General features: G+C 37.7%; 3 protein-coding genes across 3 annotated transcripts in view; 2 read left to right on the forward strand and 1 right to left on the reverse strand.

Moving 5' to 3' along the window:
* Positions 1-18,370, reverse strand: part of gmnn (geminin DNA replication inhibitor) — a 228,615-nt gene extending 210,245 nt beyond the window's left edge. The window contains exon 1 of the mRNA XM_073858060.1: positions 18,361-18,370. The gene's annotated coding sequence lies outside the window, so the exon portion shown is untranslated. The remainder of the gene's footprint in view (positions 1-18,360) is intronic.
* Positions 281-19,725, forward strand: scin (scinderin). The gene is made up of 16 exons (XM_073858059.1): positions 281-563; positions 3,685-3,839; positions 6,978-7,139; positions 8,594-8,743; positions 8,905-8,987; positions 10,360-10,502; positions 10,588-10,676; positions 10,757-10,972; positions 14,727-14,860; positions 14,957-15,047; positions 17,719-17,889; positions 17,968-18,145; positions 18,236-18,357; positions 18,520-18,597; positions 18,756-18,816; positions 18,897-19,725. Exons 1-16 carry the CDS (start codon positions 371-373, stop codon positions 19,064-19,066), a joined length of 2,196 nt encoding a protein of 731 aa, XP_073714160.1. The 5' UTR covers positions 281-370; the 3' UTR covers positions 19,067-19,725.
* Positions 19,726-21,376: 1,651 nt separating this feature from the next.
* Positions 21,377-24,609, forward strand: arl4ab (ADP-ribosylation factor-like 4ab). The gene is made up of 2 exons (XM_055220092.2): positions 21,377-22,349; positions 22,944-24,609. The coding sequence occupies exon 2, from the start codon at positions 23,071-23,073 to the stop codon at positions 23,674-23,676; it is 606 nt and encodes a 201-aa protein (XP_055076067.1). The 5' UTR covers positions 21,377-22,349; positions 22,944-23,070; the 3' UTR covers positions 23,677-24,609.
* The last annotated feature ends 2,484 nt before the right edge of the window (positions 24,610-27,093 follow it).

Below are 27,093 nucleotides of genomic sequence, written 5' to 3' on the forward strand. Positions count from 1 at the left end.
ACAGGTACAAACCCAACCATTTGGGATGTAATGTAACCTATTCTGGGTTGTTTTAATTTTTCCATGTTTTCCTTTGCTTGTTACAAGACAATCGGTTGCCTTGTAAAACAGGACACAGAAAGTACCAATCAGGGAAATGCAGTTACAAATGATATTGTATATTGAATTGAAATGACATACAAATTACACAGGAGTAACATTCAACATTCAAATCGACACTTGCTAAACAGCTTTGCGGTGTTTCTGAACACACCCACTTGATGTGTGAGTGGAGACATCCGCACACTTCTGTTATTGATTCAGTGCTGTCAGTGCCTACAGTAGTTCACTGTTTGTCTCTCACACGGCATCTCACCTCACTTCCTCAGCAATGGGTCTTCACCACAAAGAGTTCGAGAAGGCTGGTAAGTCTGCGGGTCTCCAGATATGGAGAATCGAAAAGATGGAACTGGTTCCTGTGCCCAACAACTTACACGGGAGCTTCTATGTTGGAGATGCATATCTGGTGCTTCACACTGTCAAACAGAACAACTCCTGTTTTTATGACCTGCATTACTGGCTGGGTAAGCAACAGTTCTTCTATACAAATTGACTTTTGGTAATATATTATGTTTGTCGTACCTTCTGTTTGATCTTTACTGGTGCACCTGCAATTAAAACAGTTATATACATATTGTGAGACGTTCAGTAAGGTCAAACAGTAGGGTGCACAAATGTTTACCAGAGAACATTTATATATAATTTTTTTAATAATTATTTAATAAATAATCCAGTAGTCCATGCAAATGCATACACACGCAATATATGGCCCCTATAAAATTTAAGATATATCCCTTCAATATAGGGAAGGTTGTAAAGGTTGCAATCAGAAGCTGGAATCGTGCTGTATTATTACTGGACTTTAATCTGTGCACGAGAAGAAATGACACTCATTCTAAAGTCGCGAAAGTATGCAAGAGCTTTGACTGACATGCGCAGTGACTATAAATGGTTGTAAAAATATGTTGCTAGCAGATGATCAAAATGTTGCGAACGCTGATAAGCTTGTTTATCGGTCTTGCGCTCGAGGGCTTCGTGTGTTTTTAACACTTTAATAGGTGATGCCTCCAGGAGATGTAGAGCCGCACGATTCGTGTTTCACAGCTTTAAGTTGCAAAACTGCAAACATACAGGAAGTTTAAATTGCATGTAATGCAATAAAAACCAATGACTACAGTGTTTAAAGTGTAAAATGAAATGCCACCGATTTCTTAAAATATTTAGAAAAAAATTAACCATTCAGTTGCCCGAATCTGTGCAATCTCACTGTTAAAAATTGATGTAGAAATTACAGCTGTTTGCCAGTAACTTTCTGTAGATTTAAATGTATGATATTTACTGGCAACAGTTTGTTCAAAAGTAAATTAAGTCTTTGTCTTTACAGAATAAAACTAAAATAACACCATCATGCAAAGCATTCTGGGAACCAAAATCTGAAAAAAAACAGAAAAAGGTTGATGAGGATTTCTGCATGACGCTGTTATTTATAGTTTTATTCTGTAAAGACAAAGACTTGTTGATGTTTAATGCTCATTTAACTTTGAACAATCTGTTGCCCAGTGTTGGGGGTAACGCATTACAAGTAACATGCATTACGTATTACGTAATAAAATACTTTTCTGAAGTAACGAATAAAGTAACTCATTACTTTTTAAATGTACACATTAATATTTGAGTTATATTAAGTTACTTTTTGTATTTTAATTATTTCGATAAAAAAATTATGTACTGAGTTAAACTAAATGTGGTCACATTATGCACTCTATACGTAGACGCCTGTGTCAAAAACTGAGATGGCAGGCCAAAGCTCGACATTTTTGTGATAAAATATAGACGGTTTCAGCAGTAACAACATAAACACGCGGCTTTTGTGGTCATCACGTAACTTCCGGTAAACTCCACTAAAAAATAAATAACAACAAAGTCCTTTTAAAGTAGTTTATTTATATAACAAGCAAAATAAACAACACGTAGATTACATAGGAACCCAATAACATTTTTTATTTTCGACGAGGTATTTGTTTAAGAGTTCAGTTTACAGCAACTAGTCAGACCATTAAACAAACAGAAACCGGAAGTAAAGTTCGGACCAGACGCTTATCGCGTCACCGCACGTGCGCGCGATGAAACAATCAAGCGTGCCGCAGAAGCCCTGAAAAGTGAAACCAAAACGTCTCGATCACCCCCTATTGACTGGTCCCAGTATAGGTAATAAACCCCGCCTCCCCATGTGATTCAATGGGACTTGAGACCAACTAAACAATTTAATTATACTTCAATCTTTTTTCCGAAGCTCGTCATTTACTGTAGTTTTTATCACGCTGACGTAAATTCAAGTGTTTGTTTTTAAAATAAGTTTGTGTTTAGTTAGTTATTTAATGGTATAAAAACGGTGGTGTCACATCATGATTGACTGCTGTGATATGTGCATTCTGCGAGAGCGAGGGCGGGGCCTTACTTTCGTGGCTTTACTTCCTGCTCACTACTGCGCATGACTGGTCGCGAAATTGCTACTGCGCAGACTCAAGACCCAAGATGTCAGGTCTGTATCGGGACACTGGCGGCTTCACTTTTCACCAATGGAAGAGAGCGAACGGGCGTCATCCATCTTTTTTACAGTCTATGTTCTGAAATAACTTTTCAGTCATAAAAACACCTGCAAGGCCTGAAAGAGATCAAGCATCAACCAAGAAAAAGTAACGCAAAAGTTACTTTCCAAGAAAAGTAACTAAGTAACGCAATTATTTACTTTTTTGGGAGTAACTTAATATTGTAATGCATTACTTTCAAAAGTAACTTACCCCAACACTGCTGTTGCCAGTTCATAACATATATTTAAATCTACAGTAAGTTACTGGCAAACGACTGCATAACTAGAGCAAAAAATTTGGTTTGAGATCCACTGAGTTATTGATACCTTTAAAGTGCACTCTTTTAGGTGTATTTTTTGAAAGGTTACCAACCCATTGACAGCATCTGTATTTCTGAGAGTTTGTACAGCCAAGAGCCACTTAATCCAGTTTGCTTTCACATCTGTGTGAAAGCACTCTCTTCACTCCATTAGATGTTTCAGAGAAGTCAATAGCACTAAGATGTTTTGGCCTTGGCTCGTCTCTTTGTTTTAACTCTGCCGCAAACCGCACAAAAAGCTTCCATTATGAGTCATTGACCACTTACAATGCAAACAGGTTTATAAATGAGCTTTCTGCCCATAATGTCTTGGTTGCCTAGATATTTATGCTTGTAAAGCTTGTCATAAAATTGACAGCAGCAGAAAGCTTTCACAGAGACGCTTAGCAGTCTCACCCTCATACGTCTGTGGTCACAAGCATCAGCTTGTTTTAAACTGTAAAGCTGGGTGAGAGAAAAAAAAACACGACCGCTGAGGTGTAAAAACAGCTGAATCATACACTAACATAACTGTTTGGTCCATCAATGTTCCTTAACATAGAAGAATCATTATTGGTTCCTCAAAGAACCATTTAGCTAACGGATCTTAAAAGAAACAAGGCAAACATTGTTCTTCTATGGAATGGTAAAGAATGTTTATTTTTAAGTACTATGTAATGTAATATACACTGACCATAAGGTGAACCAAAGCAAAGCAAATACAACATGAGGAAAATATTGCAACTGTCTCTGCAGGTAAGGAGTGCACACAGGATGAAAGCACAGCAGCCGTTATCTTTACAGTTCAGCTGGATGACTACCTGGGAGGAAAACCAGTCCAGTATCGGGAACTTCAGGGTGTTGAGTCTACCAGCTTCACCAGCTACTTCAAAGGAGGCATTACCTATAAGGTTCGAGAAAGTTTATGTCTCTCAAAGTGTATGAACTATTACCCAGCTAACAGAGAACGTTCTTGTAAATTTGACTAATGTAAGTTATGAAAAATTGTTCTTGCAATAACATTAGTAGAACGTTTCCCTAACGTTTTCTGCAATTGATAAGCATTCTCAAAATGTTAGCATTAGCAACGTTAAAATTGCATTACTAGCAGAACGTTCTAAAAACATTTCTATTGAAAACGTGAATATTGCGTAGGTAATGTAACGTTCTTAAAACGTTAGTATTGCAAACGTTATAATTGTATTGTTAAAGGAACCGTTTGTAAAACGTTTTGATTAACGTTCTTATAACCAAACATTAACGTTCATACAAAGTCTAAAAAAAATGGACGTTTTAAACGTTCTATAACAAATTGTTTTAGAACCTATTATGAATGTTAGGAAAACGTTCTTACAACATTAATATAATGGTGAATAAAACGTTTTAATAAAGTTTTGAATCACGATCATATAATCAATCAAACAATAACGTTAATACAACATCTAAAAAACTGATTGTTTATAATTTAAAAGATAAAACTTTTTTATAACAAAATTGTTAGTTGGGCAGCCTCTTATAACACTCTTGCTTTAGATTTTGTATTTCTGTTTTTGACTCCTGGTGCCTCATTTATAAAGCGCGCGTGTAGTGTATGTACACAAAAATCCACGGCAACGTTAATTTTTATGAACCTTTAAGGTTCTGGCTAGAGGGGATACAGCTACGGACAAATCTCATGAGATGTTGTGCGTAGGGGTAGGATTAGGATGAAAAACAGCTAGCGCTTCTGGATAGATAGGATACAGCTACAGCCTAAATACCGTGAAATCTTGGGTTTAAGTTTAGGGCTAGGATTAGGATGAAAACAGCGCGGGAGATTTCCCGAGACTTTCCCCTTCTAGCCACAACCGGTCTTTGACGTGGAAAAGTGCTTAGCACCACGTCAGGGTCTGAGCATACGTACGCACTTTGCAACTGTTCAGCTGCTTTCACGTCTGAAAGTAAAGTGTAATTTATAATCATGCGTAAGGTCTACTATGGCGTAGCTACGCTATAGGTTATGCGTAGACTCTGCGTAGCCTGACCTCGCCAAAATTTTTACAATGCATCCATTCTACACGGACGGCAAATGCTGTGATTGGTTCACTAGAACCCCTCCCATCAGGTAAAAAAACTGTCTCGCATTTCTTCATAGGCATTTTTATTTGCTACGGTGAGAACAAAGATGGGCCAAGTTGAGGAGCGCTTTAACTGAAAATGCAACAAATGTTGATGTCTTTTCACCTCCATCATTGCTGGTCTTCTCTTAAAATCATACACAACAAGTTGCTTCTTCTTCTTTGTTTGTGGGTTTACTGGCCTTCTTTGGCTGTTGCGGTGCTACTGTGGGTTACACGCGTGAATACTGCCCACTAGCAGTCTGCATGTCCAATTGCACGTCGACGCGGACAATGATGCAGAAGTATATATGAAAACCAACGCATAGAGTCGAGCCCTTTACGCACAATTATTATGAGGCCTTTAAGGCATACGCGCGTTTTCTATGCAAATTGTTTTATGAATCACACGTGTGCTTTTGAGAAATTATCGTAAAATCAAATTAAGGACGTTTTCTACGCATCATTTTATAAATGAGCCCCCTGGTCTGTCTTAGGTACATAAAGTCAGTTTTCAGTCCAATATGGAACTGGAGAGTTATTGTGATGTTTTAGTTTTATTTTTAATCGTAAACAGGGCACATTTTCCTTGCCTTCTCAGTGCACATCTAGGGCAGTCTTTGTGTACACTGGCTCTGAATAGGAGTGCAGTAAAGCTATTCCAAAAGAAACCCATAATTACCTTCCTAAGTTCTTTCATTTCTTTCATAAGTACATGACCCACAATACAACGATCTGATGGGATTTTGTGTTATTGCACATGTTCTCTTCGCTGCTGTGTTTGGCAATAATTTCAAGTGACTCATGGGTTTAAAATTGAAAAGGGGAAAGAATGGTTAAATTCAAGTACTGAAAGCATACTGTCAGAAAAAATGGTCAAAATGGTCCCTAATTTGCACCATTTAAATACAGATATGTATACATTTGGTACCAATATGTACTTTTGAGGTACTAATATGAACTCGTTGGCACCTACCTTTGAAGTACTATTATAAAGTCTTAAAGGATTAGACAGATAAACAGATAATTTACTCACCACCATGTCATCCAAAATGTTGATGTCTTTCTTTGTTCAGTCAAGAAGAAATTATGTTTTTTGAGGAAAACATTCCAGGATTTTTCTCATTTTAATGGACTTTAATGGACCCCAACACTTAACAGTTTTAATGCAGTTTAAAATTGCAGTTTCAACGCAGTTTCAAAGGACACTAAATGATCCCAAATGAGGCATAAGGGTCTTATCTAGAGAAACGATTGTCATTTTTGACAAGAAAAATAAAAAAATATGCACTGTTAAACCACAACTTCTCTGTGTGACGAGACAGCGGGACATCACGTAATTGCTTAATGCCGTGGAAAGGTCACGTGTTGCATATATGAAATGCACATTTGCGGACAATTTTAAACAACAAACTGACACAAAGACATTAATTATTATCATTCCACATACAACAAGTCGGAACGGTCCTCTTTTTGCACACTTGCAAACACTGGGGCGTAGTTTCGCATACGTCATCCATGACCTCTTGACGTGATGACATATTACGTAAGGTCGTGCTGGAAGTTGTGGTTTAAAAGTGCATATTTTTTATTTATCTTGCCAAAAATGACAATCGTTTCCTAGATAAGACTCTTATGCCTCATTTGAGATCGTTTAGAGTTCTTTGAAACTGCAATTTTAAACTGCATTAAAACTGTTAAGTGTTGGGGTCCATTAAAGTCCATTAAAATGAGAAAAATCCTGGAATGTTTTTCTCAAAAAACATATTTTCTTCACGACTAAACAAAGAAAGACATCAACATTTAGGATGACATGTGGGTGAGTAAATTATCTGGATTTTTTAAGAAAATTGACTAATCCTTTAAGGTGCAAAGGTTGACAGCGGGAGTACATATTTTGACCATTTATTTCTGACAGGACATTTTAGAATAACATAATTTTTTCCTCTTCAGAAAGGAGGTGTGGCATCAGGATTTCAGCATGTGGTCACCAATGATCTCACAGCCCAGCGACTCTTCCACATTAAGGGCAGACGCGCTGTCAGGGCCACTGAAGTTCCTCTCTCCTGGGCGAGCTTCAATAAGGGCGACTGCTTCATAGTGGATCTTGGCGCTGTAAGATCTGCAACACCAACATGTGTTAAAAAATACATATGTGACCCTAAATCAGTCATAAGTCACACCGTATATTTATAGCAATAGCCAATAATATATTGTATGGTCAAAATTATGATTTTTTATGCCAGATCATGTTCCATGAAGACATTTCCTACCATGAATATATTCAAAATGTATTTATCTTTAGTAATATGTGTTGCTAAAGACTTTATTTGTATAACTTTAAAAGGCGATTTTCTCAATATTTAGATTTTTTGCACCCTCAGATTCCAGATTTTCAAATAGTTGTATTCTCGGCAAATATCCTAACAAATCATACATGAACAGAAAGCTTATTTACTGATTTTTAAAAATTGACCCTTATGACCCTTACGGTTTTGTGGTCCAGGGTCACATGTTTTGAAAGAGATAAGTCATCCAAAAATGTAAATCCTGTTATCATCCATTTGTCCTCACTCCAAACTAGCACGAATTTTAATGACATTTCATTCACCCACGTGAGTTTCTATGAACCCTAAGCTCCCTTGAGAAATGTAAACTAGTTTCTTATCTACAAACAAAAATGGGCAAATTTACTCATGCACACTTAACATCCTCCCTGTGTGCGTTTAGGGTGGATTTGATAATTAGATTACTGTAGAAATACTTTGACAGTTAACATAATATGTTAAGCAAATGTCATGAGAGCTTGATGGGCAGAAACACTAAGCTTAGTTACTAAGAGATTTGTGTTGATGCATGAAACTCTTTGCAGGAAGATTAACCATAAGATTTATGCATGAGTTACTTGTTTGACAGCATACCTATTGTGCTGTCTCATAATGAAATACACACAGCACACTGTAAAATAAACAGCAAATCTAGTTCAACATCATTTCTTATTGACAGTCTAATAGACATGCCTTTATTTGTACTTTCTCAAGAAAAAAACTTGATTACGGTGCAAAAATGACTTTCTTACTAAGTATTTTTGTCTTGTTTCAAATCCATCCAATCAAAATGCATTTTCATGGTGAGCAATATAACCTAAGAAAAAACATCTAGTTTTTATACAACAAATATCATATTTAAGTGATTTTTTTTGTTTAAAAACAAGCAAAAAAGCTTGCCAATGTTAAGAAGACTTTACTTGAATTGTGTGATAAGAAAAAAGTAAACTTATTTCAAGATTTTTTTCTTAACCCATTTGCAGATTTATTTGCTTGTTTTAAGCACACATGCACTTAAATTTGATATTTTTTATCTAAAAAAAACTAGATTTATTTTCTTAGGTCATGTTGCTAAAAAAATACATCTTGATTTAAGATTTATTTGATATTTGTACAGGAAACACAAGTCATTTTTTGCAATGTAAACCTCTGAGGCAGATATCTTAATATGAAATCTACCAGTGATGCAAGAAATACATGCACAACATCACCAAAAATGGGGCAAATTTGATTTGTTCCTAGGAAATCTACCAATGGTGTGGGTCAATGTGCAATAAGTTTGAGCGAGTCAAAGCCGCACAGGTGGCCACTGGCATCAGGGACAACGAGAGGAACGGGAGAGCGCAGGTTGTGGTTGTAGAAGAAGGTCAAGAGCCTCATCAGATGATCAAGGTATCAAATTTAATTGTTCGGCAAATGTTTGGATAAACTTGCATGCAACCCACTTTTGGCATATTTGGTAGAGCATGCAGTTAAAACAATATTTGCTCAAGGTAATTTGACATCTGGGTTAGCTAGAATGTATTATAACTTTGTTGTTTTTGCACATCAAGGTTCTTGGTGAGAAGCCCAACCTCCCTGAAAGTGATGATAATGATGATGTGGTAGCAGACATGTCGAACAGGAAACTGGCCAAACTTTACATGGTAAACTTATTCTTTTATTCGTTTACCTCATGTATGTCTAAATTGAATTAAAGCTAATGCCACATAATCTAATTTTGAATTTTAGGTGCATCATTGATTTACTTTAATTTCAATCTGTGCCATGATTTGATTCAGTCAATATTAAAGGGACATTCCACTTTTTTTGAAAATATACTCATTTTTCCAGCCCCCCTAGAGTTAAACATTTGATTTTTACCGTTTTGGAATCCATTCAGCTGATCTCCGGGTCTGGCGCTAGCACTTTTAGCATAGCTTAGCATAATCCATTGAATCTGATTAGACCATTAGCATCGCGCTAATTGGCTATTTGCCCAGCTGCACTACTTCCTGAACTTCAGCCGGTTCCTTGTTTCCTGTTTGCCATTATTGGACTAACTGATTAATCCAGGTGTGTCTGATTATTGTTGTTGTGACTACTGAGGTCAGGCACACCTGGATTAATCACCCAGATAGCAAAAAATATCCCCATGGCTTCTTTATGCCGCCAGCCCCAAGCTGGTGCGTCCCGCTGGCGGGGATGAAACTTTGGCCGCTGAATGCGTCACTCCCATTTGTTGCGAGATGCCGCCAGCATGCAGCCAGCGGACCGACTGCTTAATTTATGCTTAACTTTTAAAAAGCGGCTGCCGCCGGCGGTCCGCCGTCAGACCTGTTTGCGATTACGCCCTTATGACGCTTACTGCCTCCAGAGCACCGCCGGTGGTCCACCACTCATTGCTATCTGGGCAATTTGTCCAATAATGGCAGACAGGATACAAGGAACCGGCTGAGGTTCAGGAAGTAGTGCAGCTGGGCATAAAGCCTATTCTGTAGTTACATTGTGTACTAAGACAGACGGAAAATTCAAAGCTGCGATTTTGTAGTGATATTACGCACTGCCCGAAAATAGTCCCCTTGGTTACTTTCAATAGCAGAGGACTATTTTCAGGAAGTGCGTAATATCACTACGCCTGCTACAGCCTACATCAGCAAAGTCCTTGATTATTACGCCAGAATAAGAGTATAGTTCCTAGCCATATCTGCCTAGAAAATCGCAAATTTTCTGTCAGTCTTAGTACACTATGTAACTACAGAAGAGTCAAGTTTCAAATAGGAAAAATATCGAAACTCTTTGGTTATTGTTTAGCGTGATGCTAATGGCCTAATCAGATTCAATGGATTGCGCTAAGCTATGCTAAAAGTGCTAGCGCCAGACCCGGAGATCAGCTGAATAGATTCAAAACCGTAAAAGTCAAATGTTTAGCTGGAAAATGAGCATATTTTCAAAAAAAGTGGAATGTCCCTTTAAAGATATTAAAAAAGTAATTGTAGCACATTTACATATACATCAAATACCACTGCACTTTACATGGTATCTGATGCCACCGGGAAAATGCAAGTGTCGCTTGTGTCAGAGGAGAATCCATTTAACCAGACCGACTTGCTTTCGGACGAATGCTTTATTCTAGACCACGGAAAAAACAAGAAAATCTTTGTGTGGAAAGGTACTGCTACTGTATTGCCTTTACTACTGTATTGATCATGTGTTTTTGGCTGTTGATTTGCATGAACTTCTTATTGATGATCTAGGCCGCAATGCAAATCCCAGCGAGAGGAAAGAGGCCATGAAAACAGCAGAGGGCTTCATCAAACAGATGGGCTATCCAGCAAACACCCAGGTTTATTATCAAACTCCTAAACATTACACTTCTGCATATATTTAGCTGCTGCGTTCATATTTAACGTATGTTTTACACAGATCCAGGTGCTTCCAGATGGTGGAGAAACACCCATGTTTAAGCAGTTCTTCAAAAGCTGGAAAGAGAAGGACCAGACCGAGGGTCTCGGCAGAGTTTACGTCACCGAGCGGATCGCCAAGATTCAGCAAGTCCAGTTTGATGCTTCAAAGCTCCATGAGTCTAATCAGATGGCTGCTCAATACAACATGGTGGATAACGGCTCTGGACAAACACAGGTTACTATTTGCATGCATTCATACGTACAAGTGGGCTTTGGTGTGAATTATGACATTTGAAGGGAAAAACAAAAAAAGAAGTTTAAACTATTAAAATTAGGTTCACAAAAAGTAACTGGAAGTGATACATTTACTGCACTGCAAAAATGTAGCTGCTATGGGATTTTGGAGGTTTTAGGTTTCCCTGAATGTTCGCCTAATATATGAAATTCACTTTTATATGTTGATTGAACACAATCCTGTTATAACCACCCTGTGATGTTAAAAATCTGCCGTAAAACCTCACCAGTCTCATGGGACTTTTTTAAACAATCTGACTTGGCACAGGCCCCACCCACAACCACAGTTTGGTCATAATTTCTATATTAAATCTTTTTTATATAGTTCAGTACTGCAAGTTCATTATGAACAGCGAAGAAAGGTGGTTGTCTCATTAAAAATTTATATGTTTTCGGTATGGATAACCATAGATATGTATAATAAAGGCTAGATGTCTCGCCCACGCTGCTGGCCAATTGAGTGGAACGTCCGCATTTGGCTGCCATCTTACCACAGGGCGCTCGCTCACTCGTAGCATTGCGTTTAATGGTGCAGGTACTTTTAAATGAAAATTTTCTACTGTTTTTTAAACGGTTTGGTTTGTTATAAACATCAGAGATGTACCTATGACACGGCATACTTAATGAATAATTTTCACATAAACTGCACTTTTTCTTGCACACCCAAAAATGGGCCTTGTCAACATGCTATTATAAACGATCTATAGGGTATTTATGTGGACTTGAAACTTCACATCTTAAAAATTTGCAATATTACACTGTAAAAAGTTGGAAACACCTAAAAAATTTTTTACAACCTAAATGTTCTTTTTTTAAGTGAAAAATTTAAGTGCTCTCAATTGAAGTACATTTAAAACAGGGGTTTTTTTTTCACTTTAAAGCCCCCCTGAAACTAAAATTTAACTTTTTTCCTTTTAGTAAAAATTCATTAGGCTTAAGAATAGATATTAACTGGTATGGTCCAAGACACTGACAAAATTCTCATACAGAAGATATAAGCATTCAAAACCTACAGTTTGGTACATGCGCTAATAACAGGTCTGGCAGTACATCACCCAACACTTCAGCTTCTCATCAAATTTCCTGTCCAGTCAAATGCTGAAGATTTGTTATTTTAAAAAGCAGGAGGGTCTTCTTAAAGGGACACTCCACTTTTTTTTTGAAAATATGCTAACTTTCCAGCTCCCCTAGAGTTTAACTTTTGACTTACAGTTTTGAAATCCATCCAGCTGATCTCCGTGTCTGGTGCTAACACTTTTAGCATAGCTTAGCATAATCCATTAAATCTGATTAGACCATTAGCATTGCGCTAAAAAATAATAAAAGAGTTTCGATATTTTTCCTATTTAAAACTTGACTCATCTGTATTTACATTGTGTACTAAGACCGACAGAAAATTAAAAGCTGCGTTTTTCTAGGCAGATATGGCTAGGAACTATACTTTCATTCTGGCGTAATAATCAATGACTTTGATGCTGTAACATTGCTGCAGGTGGCGCAATAATATAACACACGAAAATAGTCGGGCAGTGTCCCGTAGTCCCCTTGATTAGTCCCCTTGGTTACTTTCAATGGCAGGGGACTTTTTCGGGCAGTGCGTAATATCACTACCATTGAATTAAAAAAACTGGAAGTAAAGTTCTGACCAGACGCGCAATCCCTTTACCGCAAGTGCGTGCGATGAAACCCCAATGCTGATGTTGGTAAATTCAAAGTATCCCAAATGGTTGTCTGCGAGTGTCCAAAAAAAAATAATAGAGAAGTGTGCATAAAAAAAGGGAATTCACTGTTAATCATTATCGATGAAGTTCTTCTTCTTTGCTTTTTTTGCTTCTGGAAATTTTCCTGTCAAAGGTGAAGGCTGTGAATTGTGTACTGTGCAAAAGTTTGTACACAGTTGTTACAGGGGAAAAAGCAGATGTGGTAACAAAGACCTTTTATATATTTTCACCAGAGACATGTATCTGTATCTATAATGAAATAGATAATAGGCCTAGATAGGCATAAAGAAGTATTGTTTGGACCTCTCATTACATCTGTATTTAAAATAAAATAAATATAATCTGTATGTGTGTAAAAATAATATAATATTTAACATACACTGTTGGTACAGATTTTGATATGTATATGGTACCAATACCTCAAAGGTGCAAAGCTTTTTGGAAGGGTACAGCCGGCTGGGGTACATATTTTGACCATTTATTTTCTGACAGTGTAGAAAGAATATATAAATATTATAGAAGGTTTCAGCAGTAACAACATAAACACGCGGCTTTCGTGGTCAACACGTAACTTCCGGTAAACTCCGCTAAGAATAAATAACAACAAAGTACTTTTAAAGTAGTTTATTTACTTACCAAGCAAAGTAAACAACATGTTTATGTTTACACAGGAAACCAAAACATTTTTTATTTTTGATGAGGTACTTATTCAAGAGTTCAGTTTAGCATCTAGTCAGACCATTAAACAAACAGAAACTGGAAGTAAAGTTCTGACCAGATGCATAATTGCGTCACCGAACGTGCGTCTGATTAAACCGTCTGTATATCAAAGATAGATTATAACATATATTATAACTATATGTTTATTATGTACATATTGTTGGATTTTTTGTACATTTAGAATAAAGTTTAGTATAAACGTTTTTGGTGAAATATGATTTGCTAGTGAAAACATTTTTTTTGCACACATACACTCATTTAGTAAAAAATTTTTGCATACTCATGCTTGGTACAGAACTTTGATTGGTGTCAGGATTTACTTTTTCAAATTGATGAAATGCTTGGACTGTAAATATATTTCATGACTACACTCGAAATAATGCTTGGTTATTTTCAACCTGGCGTTGGGTTAAAAAGTGACAAACCCAAACCGTTGGGTTGTAATTAACTTATGCATGGTTGTTTCAACCTCAAATGCTGGATTGTTTTAATCGAGGGGCAACCTCTCTGAAGAAGCCAATACGGAAGTGATTTAAACTGCAATTCATTGACCGGCCACTAGAGGCTGGCTCCAAGAGAGAGTCAATTCTCATAGACCCCCATGTTAATATGTTACAGCCTGGTACCAAAAGTGTTTTTGGTCTCTATAGCTAACTTTGCCCTATATGACAACTGTGAGGGGGGTGAATATTTTTGTAACTCATCCGTTTAAAATTATATTAAGCCTTAAAGTTCTGCATAATTAAGGGCGTGGCCACTTGAGTGACGGGTAAACTGCCAGTGCTGTCACTAGAGTCAAGCTAGTCGGATGTGGTTTCAGCAAGCAGTCACCTCAGCTTCACCAACGTCCTGCCTCTTTACCCATTTTCGGTTATCTCGAGTGATGTGTGGTGACAGACGGCCAAAATGTCGACGGCAGGCACCGCCTACTTTAAGCTTTAAAAAAGCCTTTCACAAACCTATAGGTGATGTCACGAACACTACGCTCATATTTTTACAGTCTATGGTTTTAACTCATTGTTGGGTCAAATATAAAAAAAATTCTGGATTAAAGGTACAGTGTGGGGTTTTAGTGGTGAGATTGCGAATTGCAACCAACCTCAATTTCAAAACGCAATGAGAAGTTACGGTAGCTACTTCAGTACAAACATGTTGTCGTCTGAGACAACGTAAGGGAGACCCATGGTGTATGTAGATAAATTTGCTTTCTAAGGTAATAAAAACAAGAGTGTATTATTTATTGTATGCTCACAGATTTGGAGAGTAGAGTGTGGAAATAAAATCGAAACCAAAGTCCCTGTAGACCCAGAGACATACGGACAGTTCTATGGAGGCGACTGCTACATCATCTTATATACCTACACCAGGGGACAAATTATCTACACTTGGTAAGCCTGGAAGACAGTTTGTATCCTACATTAGTGACTGGAGGGATTTTAATTGTGTGCAGTAAAACAAGGCTTATGTTACTCTCTTACCTTCAGGCAGGGTTCCAGCAGCACGATCGATGAGCTGGCAGCATCTGCCTTTCTTACTGTTGAACTGGACCGTTCGCTGGGTGGAAATGCTGTTCAGGTAAGAGGAAATGATGTATTGATTAAACCAAGGCTACATGGCAATCCGACAACTACAGCGGCCATCAGGCTTTTTAACAAATACAGCAGATGACCACAGTGACCCTTGGCACATAAAGCATAAGATTACTAGGACTCTTCTTACAATGTTTAGGCATCTAACAAAAGCCTGCACTGTAAAAAAATGTTGGTTAAATTTTAAAATTTAAGTTACCTGGTTGTTATGGTCGGCTCAAAGCCCCAACAAAAAGACGGAGACCAAACCAAGAACGTATATTAAAGAGAAGTTTAATTTTATAATTCTTACAATTACAATTAAAGTTAGCATATCAGTAAGTTAACGTCAGCAAACAGATACAAAAACGGAGCGAGATCACAAGCAGACAATAAGAGATTATGTCACTTCCAAACACTGTCCCACATCCATGTCTCAGAAACACTTACCGCCTACCGACATTTCTCCTGTCACCTAACAAGAAAAAAACACAGACCTCCTTACACCATGGTTGCCTTAAAGAGCCAGTAAGATGCCAATTTTAAGCCGCCTATCACTGTTTATAAGTCCTGGTCAACAGGTTTAAATGCATGCAAGGTCAAAAAACACAGTAATTTTCTCAAAATATAAATTTAAAATTACCCCATTTCTCAGAGATCCCCAAACGATTCGTGTGAAGCCGTTTGACGACTCAGTCTCCTTTCAGTAGCCTACTCTGCTCTGATTGGTCAACTGACAGAGTCTCCACACAGACCACAGATCAGTGGCACAGATAAACAATAGTGCAACATGTATTGACTTCGTGCTAACATGATTTACTGAGAAGACATTATCGACATCAATACACATCATTCATCATTAATCCAAGCAATAAAAACGACGACAGAAACTAACATTTTACTCATTTAAGCATTTATGTAAACTTACCGGGTCATAGCAAAACCGTAAGTGCAGCATGCGTTAGCCGCTTGCTAACTTGACTCTCAGACAGTATATTAAGAGTTTATTAATCAACGACATCATTCCTCATTAATCAAAGCAATAAAAACGACGACAGAAACTAACATTTTACACTCATTTAAGCATTTATGTAAGCTAACCAGGTCATAGCAAAAGCGTAAGTGAGCATGCGTTAGCCGCTTGCTAACGTGACTCTCTGACAGTATATTAAGAGTTTAAACAACGACATCATTCATCATTAATCCAAGCAATAAAAACGACGACAGAAACTAACAATTTTACACTAATTTAAGCATTTATGTAAGCTAACTGGGTCGTAGCAAACCCGTAAGTGAGCATGCGTTAGCCGCTTGCTAACATGACTTGCTGACAGTATATTAAGAGTTTAAACAACGACATCATTCATTTTTAGTCCAAGCAATAAAAACGCAATAGAAACTAACATTTTACACTCATTTAAGCATTTATGTAAGCTAACTGGGCCATAGCAAAAGTGTAAGTGAGCATGCGAACGTGACTCACTGACAGTATATTAAGAGTTTAAACAACGACATCAATACACATCATTCATCATTAGTCCAGGTTATAAAAACGATGACGGACATTAAGATTTTTCCACTCATTTAAGCAAGTATGTAGCTATAATCATACTTACAGGTTGTGGTTAGGAGACGCATGTTGTTCCAAATAAAGTGGGTACTGAACCATCTACTGAACCAACTAGACGTTGCCAAACGTCTAGTTAAATACCTCCGTGAAAAAGTCATTTTAAGCACAGATTCTTCATATATCTTCATTCTTTGGTAGTGAAAACAACACAAACTGAAAACACAGGTCATAGTTTTCGTTTCTCCTGCGTGTAGGGTGGCCATTCCTGCCAGTTCCGCCGGACATGTCCCGAAAATGTTTTCGGGTGCGTTCTCCGGAAGTATTGGTATTACGTGGATAAAGACAGGCAGGAGATTCAATCCATATAACGACTCATTTCAGCGATTCAGAGTCGACTCCCTACTTTAGAAGCCAATAACTTTATTATTTGTGCACTTTTCTACTACTTTGCACATTGTTTACATTCATGGACAGCTACATGACACACTGCAATACAGGTCAGTTTCCATTTTGGATCTGTGTGGCTCTTCAATATTTTAAGTTCCTTCAACTTAAAGCAACACTAAAGAGTTTTTTTTACCTTAAAATAACGTTTCCAAAAAAGTTTCAGTCGTTCATCCACTTGAAACAGGGTGAACGGCAATTTCATATTCGCTTTGCAGCCATCTATCGGCCAAAACCGCACTAAAGAAGTTTCCAACCGTCGGGTCACGGTTCTGTAGTTCGAGTGAAAACTACAAAAACTTGCTTTACGGCAGACCTACAATCCAATCAGAGCCAGCTATGCTGCAGTATTTACGACAATGGTAATGTACAATTCCGCTTCTAACCTGTAGGGGGAGCAAAGAGCAAAAACTCTTTAGTGTTGCTTTAAAAAATATATAAAAATTTTATGCAACTTTTTTTGAGTCAACTTGCTCTTGACATTTTAAGGCAACCAGGTAACTTACTTAAATTAATTAAGTTGAACTAACAATTTTTTTCACAGTATTTTTTTGGATAACATTGAATAAAGTGTCTGTTACGATGGGTAGCGATGGCTCCAAAGGTGATCTGGCCCTGACTACTACAATTCAAAATGGTTTCTGATTGTTTCGTCGCCGCTTAGGTCCGAGTGACTCAAGGAAAGGAGCCGCCACATTTGTTGAGTGTTTTCAAAAACAAGCCTCTGATTGTGTATAAGAACGGCACCTCTAGACAGGGAGGACAGACACCCGAACCTCCAACTCGCCTCTTTCAAGTGCGCAAGAACCTCGGCACCATTACACGCATATACGAGGTGAGTCTCTCGATGAACTCAAATGTTAAAAGTTAAAAGTCAATTTCCTGTAATCTTGTTAACTTTGTGGTCCGACAGGTCGACGCGACAGCATCAAGTTTGAACACCAACGATACCTACCTGCTGAAGTTACCTGAGGGCAACGGGTACGTGTGGAAGGGAAAGGGTGCCAGTGTGGAAGAGGAACAAGGGGCGAAGTATCTGAGCGAAAAACTGAAGTGCAAAACCAAACTAATTACTGAAGGAAATGAGCCAGGTATGACAAACTTGCAGTTTATAGTCTTTATTACATAAAGATTAACATTTACACATAGACACTAACACTGCAAATTTTTTTTGTTTAAAGCGGACTTCTGGAAAGCTTTGGGTGGAAAGGCTGAGTATCAAACATCAAAGATGTTAGAAAGTGAAACTACAGTACATCCTCCTCGACTGTTCGCCTGCTCCAACAAAACCGGACGGTTCATTGTGAGTATCGACAACCTGATTAAAGAGAATCAAAGTTTAGGAAGTTTCACACAGGACGTTTAGTTTCCAGTTCTCATATGACACAACAATAGACACTTTCTGCCAGCTGAGGTACAGAAACAGCAATACCGTATGTTAACAAGGGCTTCTTTAAAACTACAGATTGAAGAAGTACCTGGTGAGTTTACCCAAGATGATCTGGCGGAAGATGATGTCATGTTATTGGATGTCTGGGATCAGGTTAGACCCATATCTCTTTTCATCATCTCCTCTAATCCATCTTTCTCTCTGAGGACAAATTGTCTTTGATTAAAGTGTCAGATAATCTATTCAAAGATAAATCCTGACTTTCTTTAAGTTTAAGTGTGCAGTACTGATCGCGTGATTTCATCTCTTAGGTGTTTGTGTGGATTGGAAAGGATGCAAATGAGGTGGAGAGGACTGAGTCTGTTAAATCTGGTAAGGCACGCATTCGTAAAATGTATTTTGAATGTAAAACTAAAACACAATTCTTATATGCAGTATTTGTCCCCTTGCAGCAAAGATGTACATTGAGACAGACCCATCGGGACGGGACAAGGAAACACCCCTGGTGGTGGTGAAGCAGGGGCACGAGCCCCCCACCTTCACTGGCTGGTTCCTGGGTTGGGACCCCTCACGATGGGACAACGCTGTTGTGGCTGGAGTGAAATCACTGCAGGTTAAATGAGGACTGCGGTTATGCAAATCGCAAACTTCGGGAAGATAAAACGGACTATTGGGTACTGTGGCGTAATGAGTGAATGTGCTTGGGCTGTTTCATTAGCATTATACAGAAGTTATATGGGATATATATAAAAAAAAGAAAAATTAGATGGGAATTAGAGAAAAGTTATTAAAACGCAGCTTAAAAGCTTTATGCTCACCATGTTAAAATTGCACTTGTTTACATGTATTTCTAATGTTTATGAAAGCTTGAAAATGCAACACAAATAGAGAATTTTGTCTTTTTTTTGTTTTTATGGAGCACAAAAGCGCCCCCTAGCGGTGAGCAGTGAATTACAGTACCTGAAAATAAACCCTAGTGCAGGGGTCTCCAATCTTTTTGTAATGGGCTACCATTATACTTGTTTTTTTACTTGCTGATATGTTTGATCGTTAACATCTAATATATAAAATATGTAATAAATACATTTTAAAATTTAGGATATTAATAGAATGTGCTTTGGCGGGCAACTTGCATTGGAAACCACTGTCTTTGAGACATTGATCATTCAATCCTACATACAATAAGATGGAATAGGCATTGTTTACTGCATTTATCTTTGTTGGTGATGTGTAGTATTGCTGGTGTTTACCAATAAAAACATAATTTAAACAGTGGAATAATATGCTTCAAATATTAATATGCATAATTAATTGTAATATGCTTCAAGTAATAGAACTAAAGCCAAAGGATTAACATTGACAAAATGTGTTTGTGAGTGTGTGTGAGTTGTAAAAAATGTAAAAAAAAAAAAAAAACCCTCCCACTTAGGTGACCAGACGTCCCCGTTTTCCGGGGACAGTACCGTTTTTTGGTGTTCTGTACCCGACTGGAGCTGTCCCCGGAAATGTCCCCGTTTTACAGCACGTCCAAAACAACCAGCAAATACCCGATCAGCGTGTAGTCTTTGTAGCAATCATGTAATGATTATTTTCACCAGCAGAGGGGGCCGCGAGCTACACTGCGCGACTGATTTAGCGAGGAAGAATTTACTACGAGACACGTGAGAAAGCGTCATCAAGTTATCATCAATCAAGATATGAAAACAGTCAAAGTTATCGGGGGTTAAGATGCTAACTACTCATGTTTAATTAAAGTAATAAACCAATGAAGTGAACTGATCACAGCATGGTATTGAGCATTTGTTTTGTAGGCTAAATATGTTTACATTTTGCATTATTACTTTAACGTTTACAATGCTATAAAATCAGCTGAAGTAGTAGCCTACTTTAGAAGTAATTTTTGATGAGATATGAATAAAAAAAGGAAAAAAATAGATTTAAGCTACAGAAATTGTTAAATTAATTGAATTAGAAACACTAAAAAAATTACTTTCTTAGTTTTTCTCTTGTTTTTAGTACAAATATTCAAAAATTGTTAAAACAGGATTCATTTCCTTGATAAGCAAAATGACCTAAGAAAATAAGTCTGGTTTTAAAACCAAAAATATTAAATTCGCAAAAATTAAACACAAATTCACTTTTTTTGTCTTAAAGCTAGATTTTTTTCTTTGGGGGATTTTGCTTATGAAGAGAATGCATCTTGTTTTAGGAATTTTTAGATATTTGTACAAGACAAAAATACTAAGTAAGATGAAAGAATGTTTTGTCCCCATTTTTTTTATTCATAGATAAAAACAAATGAGATTTTAATGATTTTTTGACCATTGAACTAGGAAATGTCCCCCGGTTTTCATTTTAAAAATCTGGTCACCTTACACTTCCCTGATATGAGATGCGCTAAACCAGACAGATTTGGACTTTTATTTTGTATTTTGAACTTAATTGGTAGGTAACAACTTTTTCTTTATAATAGACATGTTAAGCAAACAATCTTTATATTACCCTGTATTGAAACAAGAGAATTGCATGTGAATGGTGGGTGGTTTTGACATTTAAATAAATTATTTACTCGGGATAAAAGTCATCAAAGCGGATTCCTTTGGTTTTTATTTATTAACCACAAGATGGCGCACAAGGTAAAGCAAACAGACACACCATAAAACGTCAATGAGGCTGATAAACGTCACTAGCAGCTCATGCTGGCTGCTAAAATCTATAATTTTTAATAATAATAAAAAAAATCTATAATTTTTCATAATTAAAGTGCTAAATGTGCCAAAATCGAATAGCCAACGAAGGTTTTCAGACAACAGTGTTAGCCTAATTGTTTAAAACTTATGACAAGGTATGACATTTGTATGGCACTTTTCAGTCCACTTTTCAGTCCACATGAAAAAACAGCCTACTGTAGTTAGTACTGAACTATTTACTATAGTACATTGCAGCAAGGTGTAGTATATTATTGTTATTTGTAACTTCAAGTATCGTATCTTCTTTTTGTTAATTAATGTATATGCGCTATGATGAATTGATAGTAAAGCATATTTTAATATTCACTAAGGTTCAAAAACACTATATACTTAGGAATTTTACTACAGTTTACTTTAGAAAATACTAACTAAAGTATACTATATGGTATTTTCACGTGAAAGCTCAAACTCTGTTGTTTGTTTAACAAGACCGCTGAATACGCATCTTTCATTGAGCATGCGCATGAAATAAATTCCGGAATGAAATCTTTTGAAGTGACAGACCGATTAAGCGGCACTAAATAAACGTTGCGAGTTCACTATAAAGCTCTTTGAAGACGACCATTGAGTCTGAAATCTTCAGTGATCTCCGGTGTGTGAATGGCAGCGTGCTGTACGTAACAGTCAGGTCCATCAAAGTGTGATTGTTCATTGATGGCAGTGCTAATTGTTTTGACACCGTGATACACAACCAGCTTGGTCGGATGTTAACCATCAAATGCCATGCTTACTTAAAAAAATAATTATTTATTTATATTGCTCTCTCTTTTTGCTTTCCATCATACTGCAGTTTATAAGATTTTAGACAGCATACACACTACACATTTATTCACTTTTTCTGACCAAACTTTAAAGCTTTGAGCGGCGTGAACAGGTGGCGAGGGGGCGTGCACAGAACATGACGGTCTTGACTTTTCACCAATCGAATTCCAAGAGAAATGCTACCCGCCTCTGACAATGCACCAATCAGCGCGCGTTCTGAGCGATGGGCGGTGCTAAGAGTGGTAGAATGAAGTGGGAGGCGGCTGCTGGAGTCAGTGAAACAGACACGGAGCGGTTGCGCGTTTCGGCTCAGTTGATGTGAATGGGAGCAATATTTTTGGAAATACGCGTAAACACTGGAGACGTGCAACGCAAGGGACGCATCTGAATGAGGTGAGTAACGAACAGCGTTTTATTTTTTAGACGCAAAGCTTAAATGATGCTAAATAAGAGTCCATGCAATATTGTTATATATAGAGTAACTTATTATTATTAATCTCCTGGCCTCTTAAGAAGTATTTTTCCTCTGCCATTATTGTAGCAGATATCGTGTTGAATCACTTGTTGGGATCAAATGATGAGCAGATCTCATGTCTTTATTTATGAGCTGTGCCCCTCCTCAAGCGCTTTTACAGATGGCCATAGAGATCTGCGACAGACTCGTGTTTTCCAGATATAGACAGGCCAAACTCAGCTTTCTCTATATTAACAACTGCTATACAACAATGTAATATCATGCATAGGAGACCCAGAACGCTAGGATTTGTACTGATGTATTCGGAATAGCAATGGTGCCCCTGTTGTGCAAATGGGCTTCCTGCTGTTGCATCCCTCATTCAGCATCACCGGCACTGAATGACACCAGGCTAGCTTGAATCCGTGCCTTTTAAAATGACAAAGAGAGAACCGTGCTTAAGAATGAACATAGTCATGTAAAACTGCATGTCATGGGCGCATTGCATCACCTTCCTCTTCATTTGGTTTCAGGTTATAGCAGCAGCAGCATTCCTTGGGGAACGCGAGAGAAGCCTTGTGAATATTTGGTGAAGCAGGAGCAGAGACGACACCTGATCTCCCGAGCCTTCGCCTTTCATCCTTTCCGGAGTGTCACAAGATGGGGAATGGATTATCGGAGCCCCATGCCATCTTTCCCCGTTTGCCGTCTTTTCAAGCCCTGCACATTGTTATTCTCGGGTTGGACTGTGCCGGGAAGACCACCGTGTTGTACCGACTCCGTTTCAACGAGTTCGTGAACACTGTTCCTACCAAGGGCTTTAACACGGAGAAGATCAAAGTGACTCTCGGTGGGAAAGGACGTACGGCGACCTTTCATTTCTGGGATGTTGGTGGTCAGGAGAAGCTCAGGCCTCTTTGGCGTTCCTACACGCGGTGCACGGACGCCCTCGTCTTCGTGGTGGACTCGGTGGACGTGGAGCGCATGGAGGAGGCCAAGACGGAGCTCCATAAGATAACAAGGCTTCAGGAGAACCAGGGAGTGCCCATTTTAGTGGTGGCTAACAAGCAGGACCTTCGCAACGCTTTGCCCCTGTGCGAGGTGGAGAAGATGTTGGCGCTGAATGAGCTCGGCTCTCACACACCCTGGCACCTCCAGCCGGCCTGTGCCATCATCGGAGAGGGTCTACAGGAAGGCTTGGAGCGGCTCCATTCCATGATCATCAAGCGGAGGAAGATGATGAGGCAGCAGAAGAGGAAAAGATGACTTTAGTGATGTTTTATGAGCAGGACGTAATGGGAAAGAGGTCCTCGGTCGCCTCTGTGATGGCTCTGCTGATACTCCGAGGGACTTTGTTGCCCTCCGCTTCTGGAATTATCATTTCAGTGGACTGAGTTTTATCAGTCAGATGGTGCAGTTGTGTCTCACAGCTAGGGGATTGTATTGATGTAACACTTTGGATCGTCACGGAGATGGGACGAATATGAACATGTGGAACTTTTACATAAACACAGTGTTACGCAATGCTGTCAGGTGGTACATGGAGTACTGTTGAAGGACACTGGGCTTGAACTTGAAAATGACAAAGACAGAGTTAGTCTTTGTGTCTTATGTGTTACACATCTACTAATATCTTAGCATTTTACCAACAATGTAAAGTCATGAAATGGAAGGATGGATTACCAAAGCTGCCATGAACGTATATGTATGCATTCATGTGTCTCTCTTGTCGGATTGATTTGGTATTGACCACCAGTGTTTGTTGTCTTGGTGGTCGGGAAACAACAATAAGCTTTATGGATCACTTGTTTGGGAACACACAACAGTGTCACAGTACAGGGTATTTCATAAGTACCTGTTAAGGGTGTACTTATTCCTCTTAAAGTTCTCCTAAACTCGCTCCTAGAGGACTATTGGTGTAACTTTTAGCTGTAACCACATTGTGTACTTCCTTAAAGGACAAGAGATGTTTAAATGCACTTTAGCAATTCCCTTTTTCTAATCTATGAACTTGCATCATTCATATTCATTTTTTGTAAAGAGTTTATTATAATACAGAAATGTAATGTATTGCTTCGAGAGAAGCTTTTTGTTTCGAACAATCGTTCATGGTTTCACATTCATGCTTGTGAGTTGAGGGATGTTCATATTTATGTGTTGAAATTTGTACATTTTGAATAAATCCACAACTACACTGAACGTAACATGAGTCTTCATTTCTACCTGACTCACTACTCGATAATCTGATAACGGTTTGACACACTGTACAGATGAGTCACTCTTTTTGGACATGCAAAACAGATGAGGTAAACTTACTTTGATAAGGCTCAGTGTGGGCATATTTCCAAACAGTGTACTTTGTTCTTGCTTGGTCTGTTGTAATACAGCCGTTTAAAGGTAGCGGTATTGTGTCTTTATATCAACAAGGTCCCTTCCTAGTCATTTTATGTTTACCTTATATGTTACCAATTTAAATATTAAATAATATTTGATTAATACTGTAATTTATGCAAAAAGTGAAAATTATGTATTCACCCTCATGCTGTTGGAATGACTTGTTTATGCAGGATGTTAGGGTTGCAAGCCCAAAGACCGAAATATAGTCACATTTTTATGCGTATGCGAGGGTCCGTGTACAGTGCGCGTAATGCAATTTTCGTCATCAGAAGAGTGCACATGTACTGTACGCTCACCGCCTGATTTTTTAAATCTTGTGTACATTGTACGTGAAGGTCGCGCATGTGCATACAGGAGATTGTAGTACAAGCCCAGATAACATTGCATTTTGTTTGCCCATGCGTCAAACGTCTGTCTGTGTACACGTACGAGTCAAATAAACGTTACTTTGCAAGGCTGTGTGTTCGACTGTGTACGTTTGCACGTAAAAAAAGACTATATTCCGGGCTTTAAAGTACACCTATTTCGTTGCTAAAAACAATGTTATTTTGTGTATTTGGTATAATACAATGTGTTCGCGTGGTTTATGGTTAAAAAACACATTATTTTCCACATACCATAGATTTTTTTTACCTCCAGCTTTCACGCTCTTCCTGAAACGCACAAATTTTGTACGAAAATCGTTGTGATTGGTCTGAATACCTCTGACGTCAGCCGGAAATGTGACGCTCCTTACACTGAAAAAAATGATTCATCGAATTCAATCAATTTTTTTTAGGTAAGTGGTTGCAATCAATCTATTCATGCTACACTCAAACAAAACTTTTATATTTTATTTTACGTTACTAATCTTTTTTGTTCAAATGTAGCTTAAATAACCTGATTGCAACCACTTACCCCAAAAATTTTTTTTTAAATTCAATGAATCATTTTTTTCAGTGTACCATGTTTGAAAGATTCGGTTGCTAACAGGAGTTAATTTACAGGCTGTGAGTCCAAGCGGGAGGAATGATGATAATGTCGGTCTTGTCTACATCACCAATCCCAGGAAGTAAACTGTTGCCTACAATCTGTGTGTTTGTTGTAGTCCAAGAAAAGAGATTTCCGTTGGAAATGATAAATTGCGTCATTGTTTACTTTGGGGTTTGTACCTTTTGCATATTGTTAACATGTACTAATACACACTTACACACCAAAGGAAATGTAAAAACGTGAATCGGACCATAGGTGCCCTTTAAGGCCGAAGTAAGGTCCACTTTTAATGCGTATGCGAGGGTGCACAGTGCACGTGACGGAATTTCTAAAGATATCTAAAAGATACTGGAACATGATTGGGTAAAATATAGACGTATTTGACCCAACCATGAGATTAAAGAAAAGATTTATATGTTCTGTATAAAAAAATTATTTAATATTTGTGTGTCACAGAGTCATAAAGATTGTTATTTTTGGTTGAACTAACAAACTAAAAAAATGCTGGTTTATTTTCAACCCATCTTTGAGTCAAAAAGGGACAAAACCAGCCCTTTGGTTATAATTTAATCAATGCTCGGTTGTTATTTTGGGGCAAATATAAACATTTTCTACGTGAAATGTAATAATAATATAAATTTAATTAGAGTGTATGTTTTCTTGTATTTTAAAAACATTTGTATTTTTATAAGTCATGTTAGCAATGACATTTTGGCGGACTGCAGATGAAAATGAGCCTTTGGCTTAATTTTTGTAAATAAATCTAATAAATTGTATACGGCCCCTTTTCAAATTAATACAAAAAATGCTGGGTTATTTTCAACGCAGCGTTGGTTCAAAAGAAACAAACCCAGCCATTGGATTAAACTATACAGAAAATGTTTTATTCCATTATTTATCACCATTATTTTTGCTTGCTTGTTTTCTCGTGATCACGACTTAATTTTCTCATGAACTCGAGAAAACAAAAGTTGTATTCTCGTTATCCTGACATGATAATCCAAATGTCATAATATAATTTCCTGTCCATAATATTTAATGTATTTTGAAGTGGACTGCTAATGCATATGAGTTGGGGTCTTCGCCGTTACCACACGTGTAGCTAATGTGTAGCCGATAGACTATTATTATTTTATAATAAATAAATAAAGTTGGACGGTTCATGTTCGTGAATTTAGGGACCATCTCTAAAGTAATACTGTACACGTTTCTATCTTCAATAGTATTTAACAGTTTATTTAAATAAATATCAAAAATAGTGTGCACAGCTGACAACCACACAAACATGTTGGTTTTGTGACTGTTTGTTGACTT

The sequence above is a fragment of the Misgurnus anguillicaudatus genome, chromosome 20 (assembly GCF_027580225.2).
Source record: "Misgurnus anguillicaudatus chromosome 20, ASM2758022v2, whole genome shotgun sequence".
NCBI classification, from domain to species: Eukaryota; Metazoa; Chordata; class Actinopteri; order Cypriniformes; family Cobitidae; genus Misgurnus; species Misgurnus anguillicaudatus.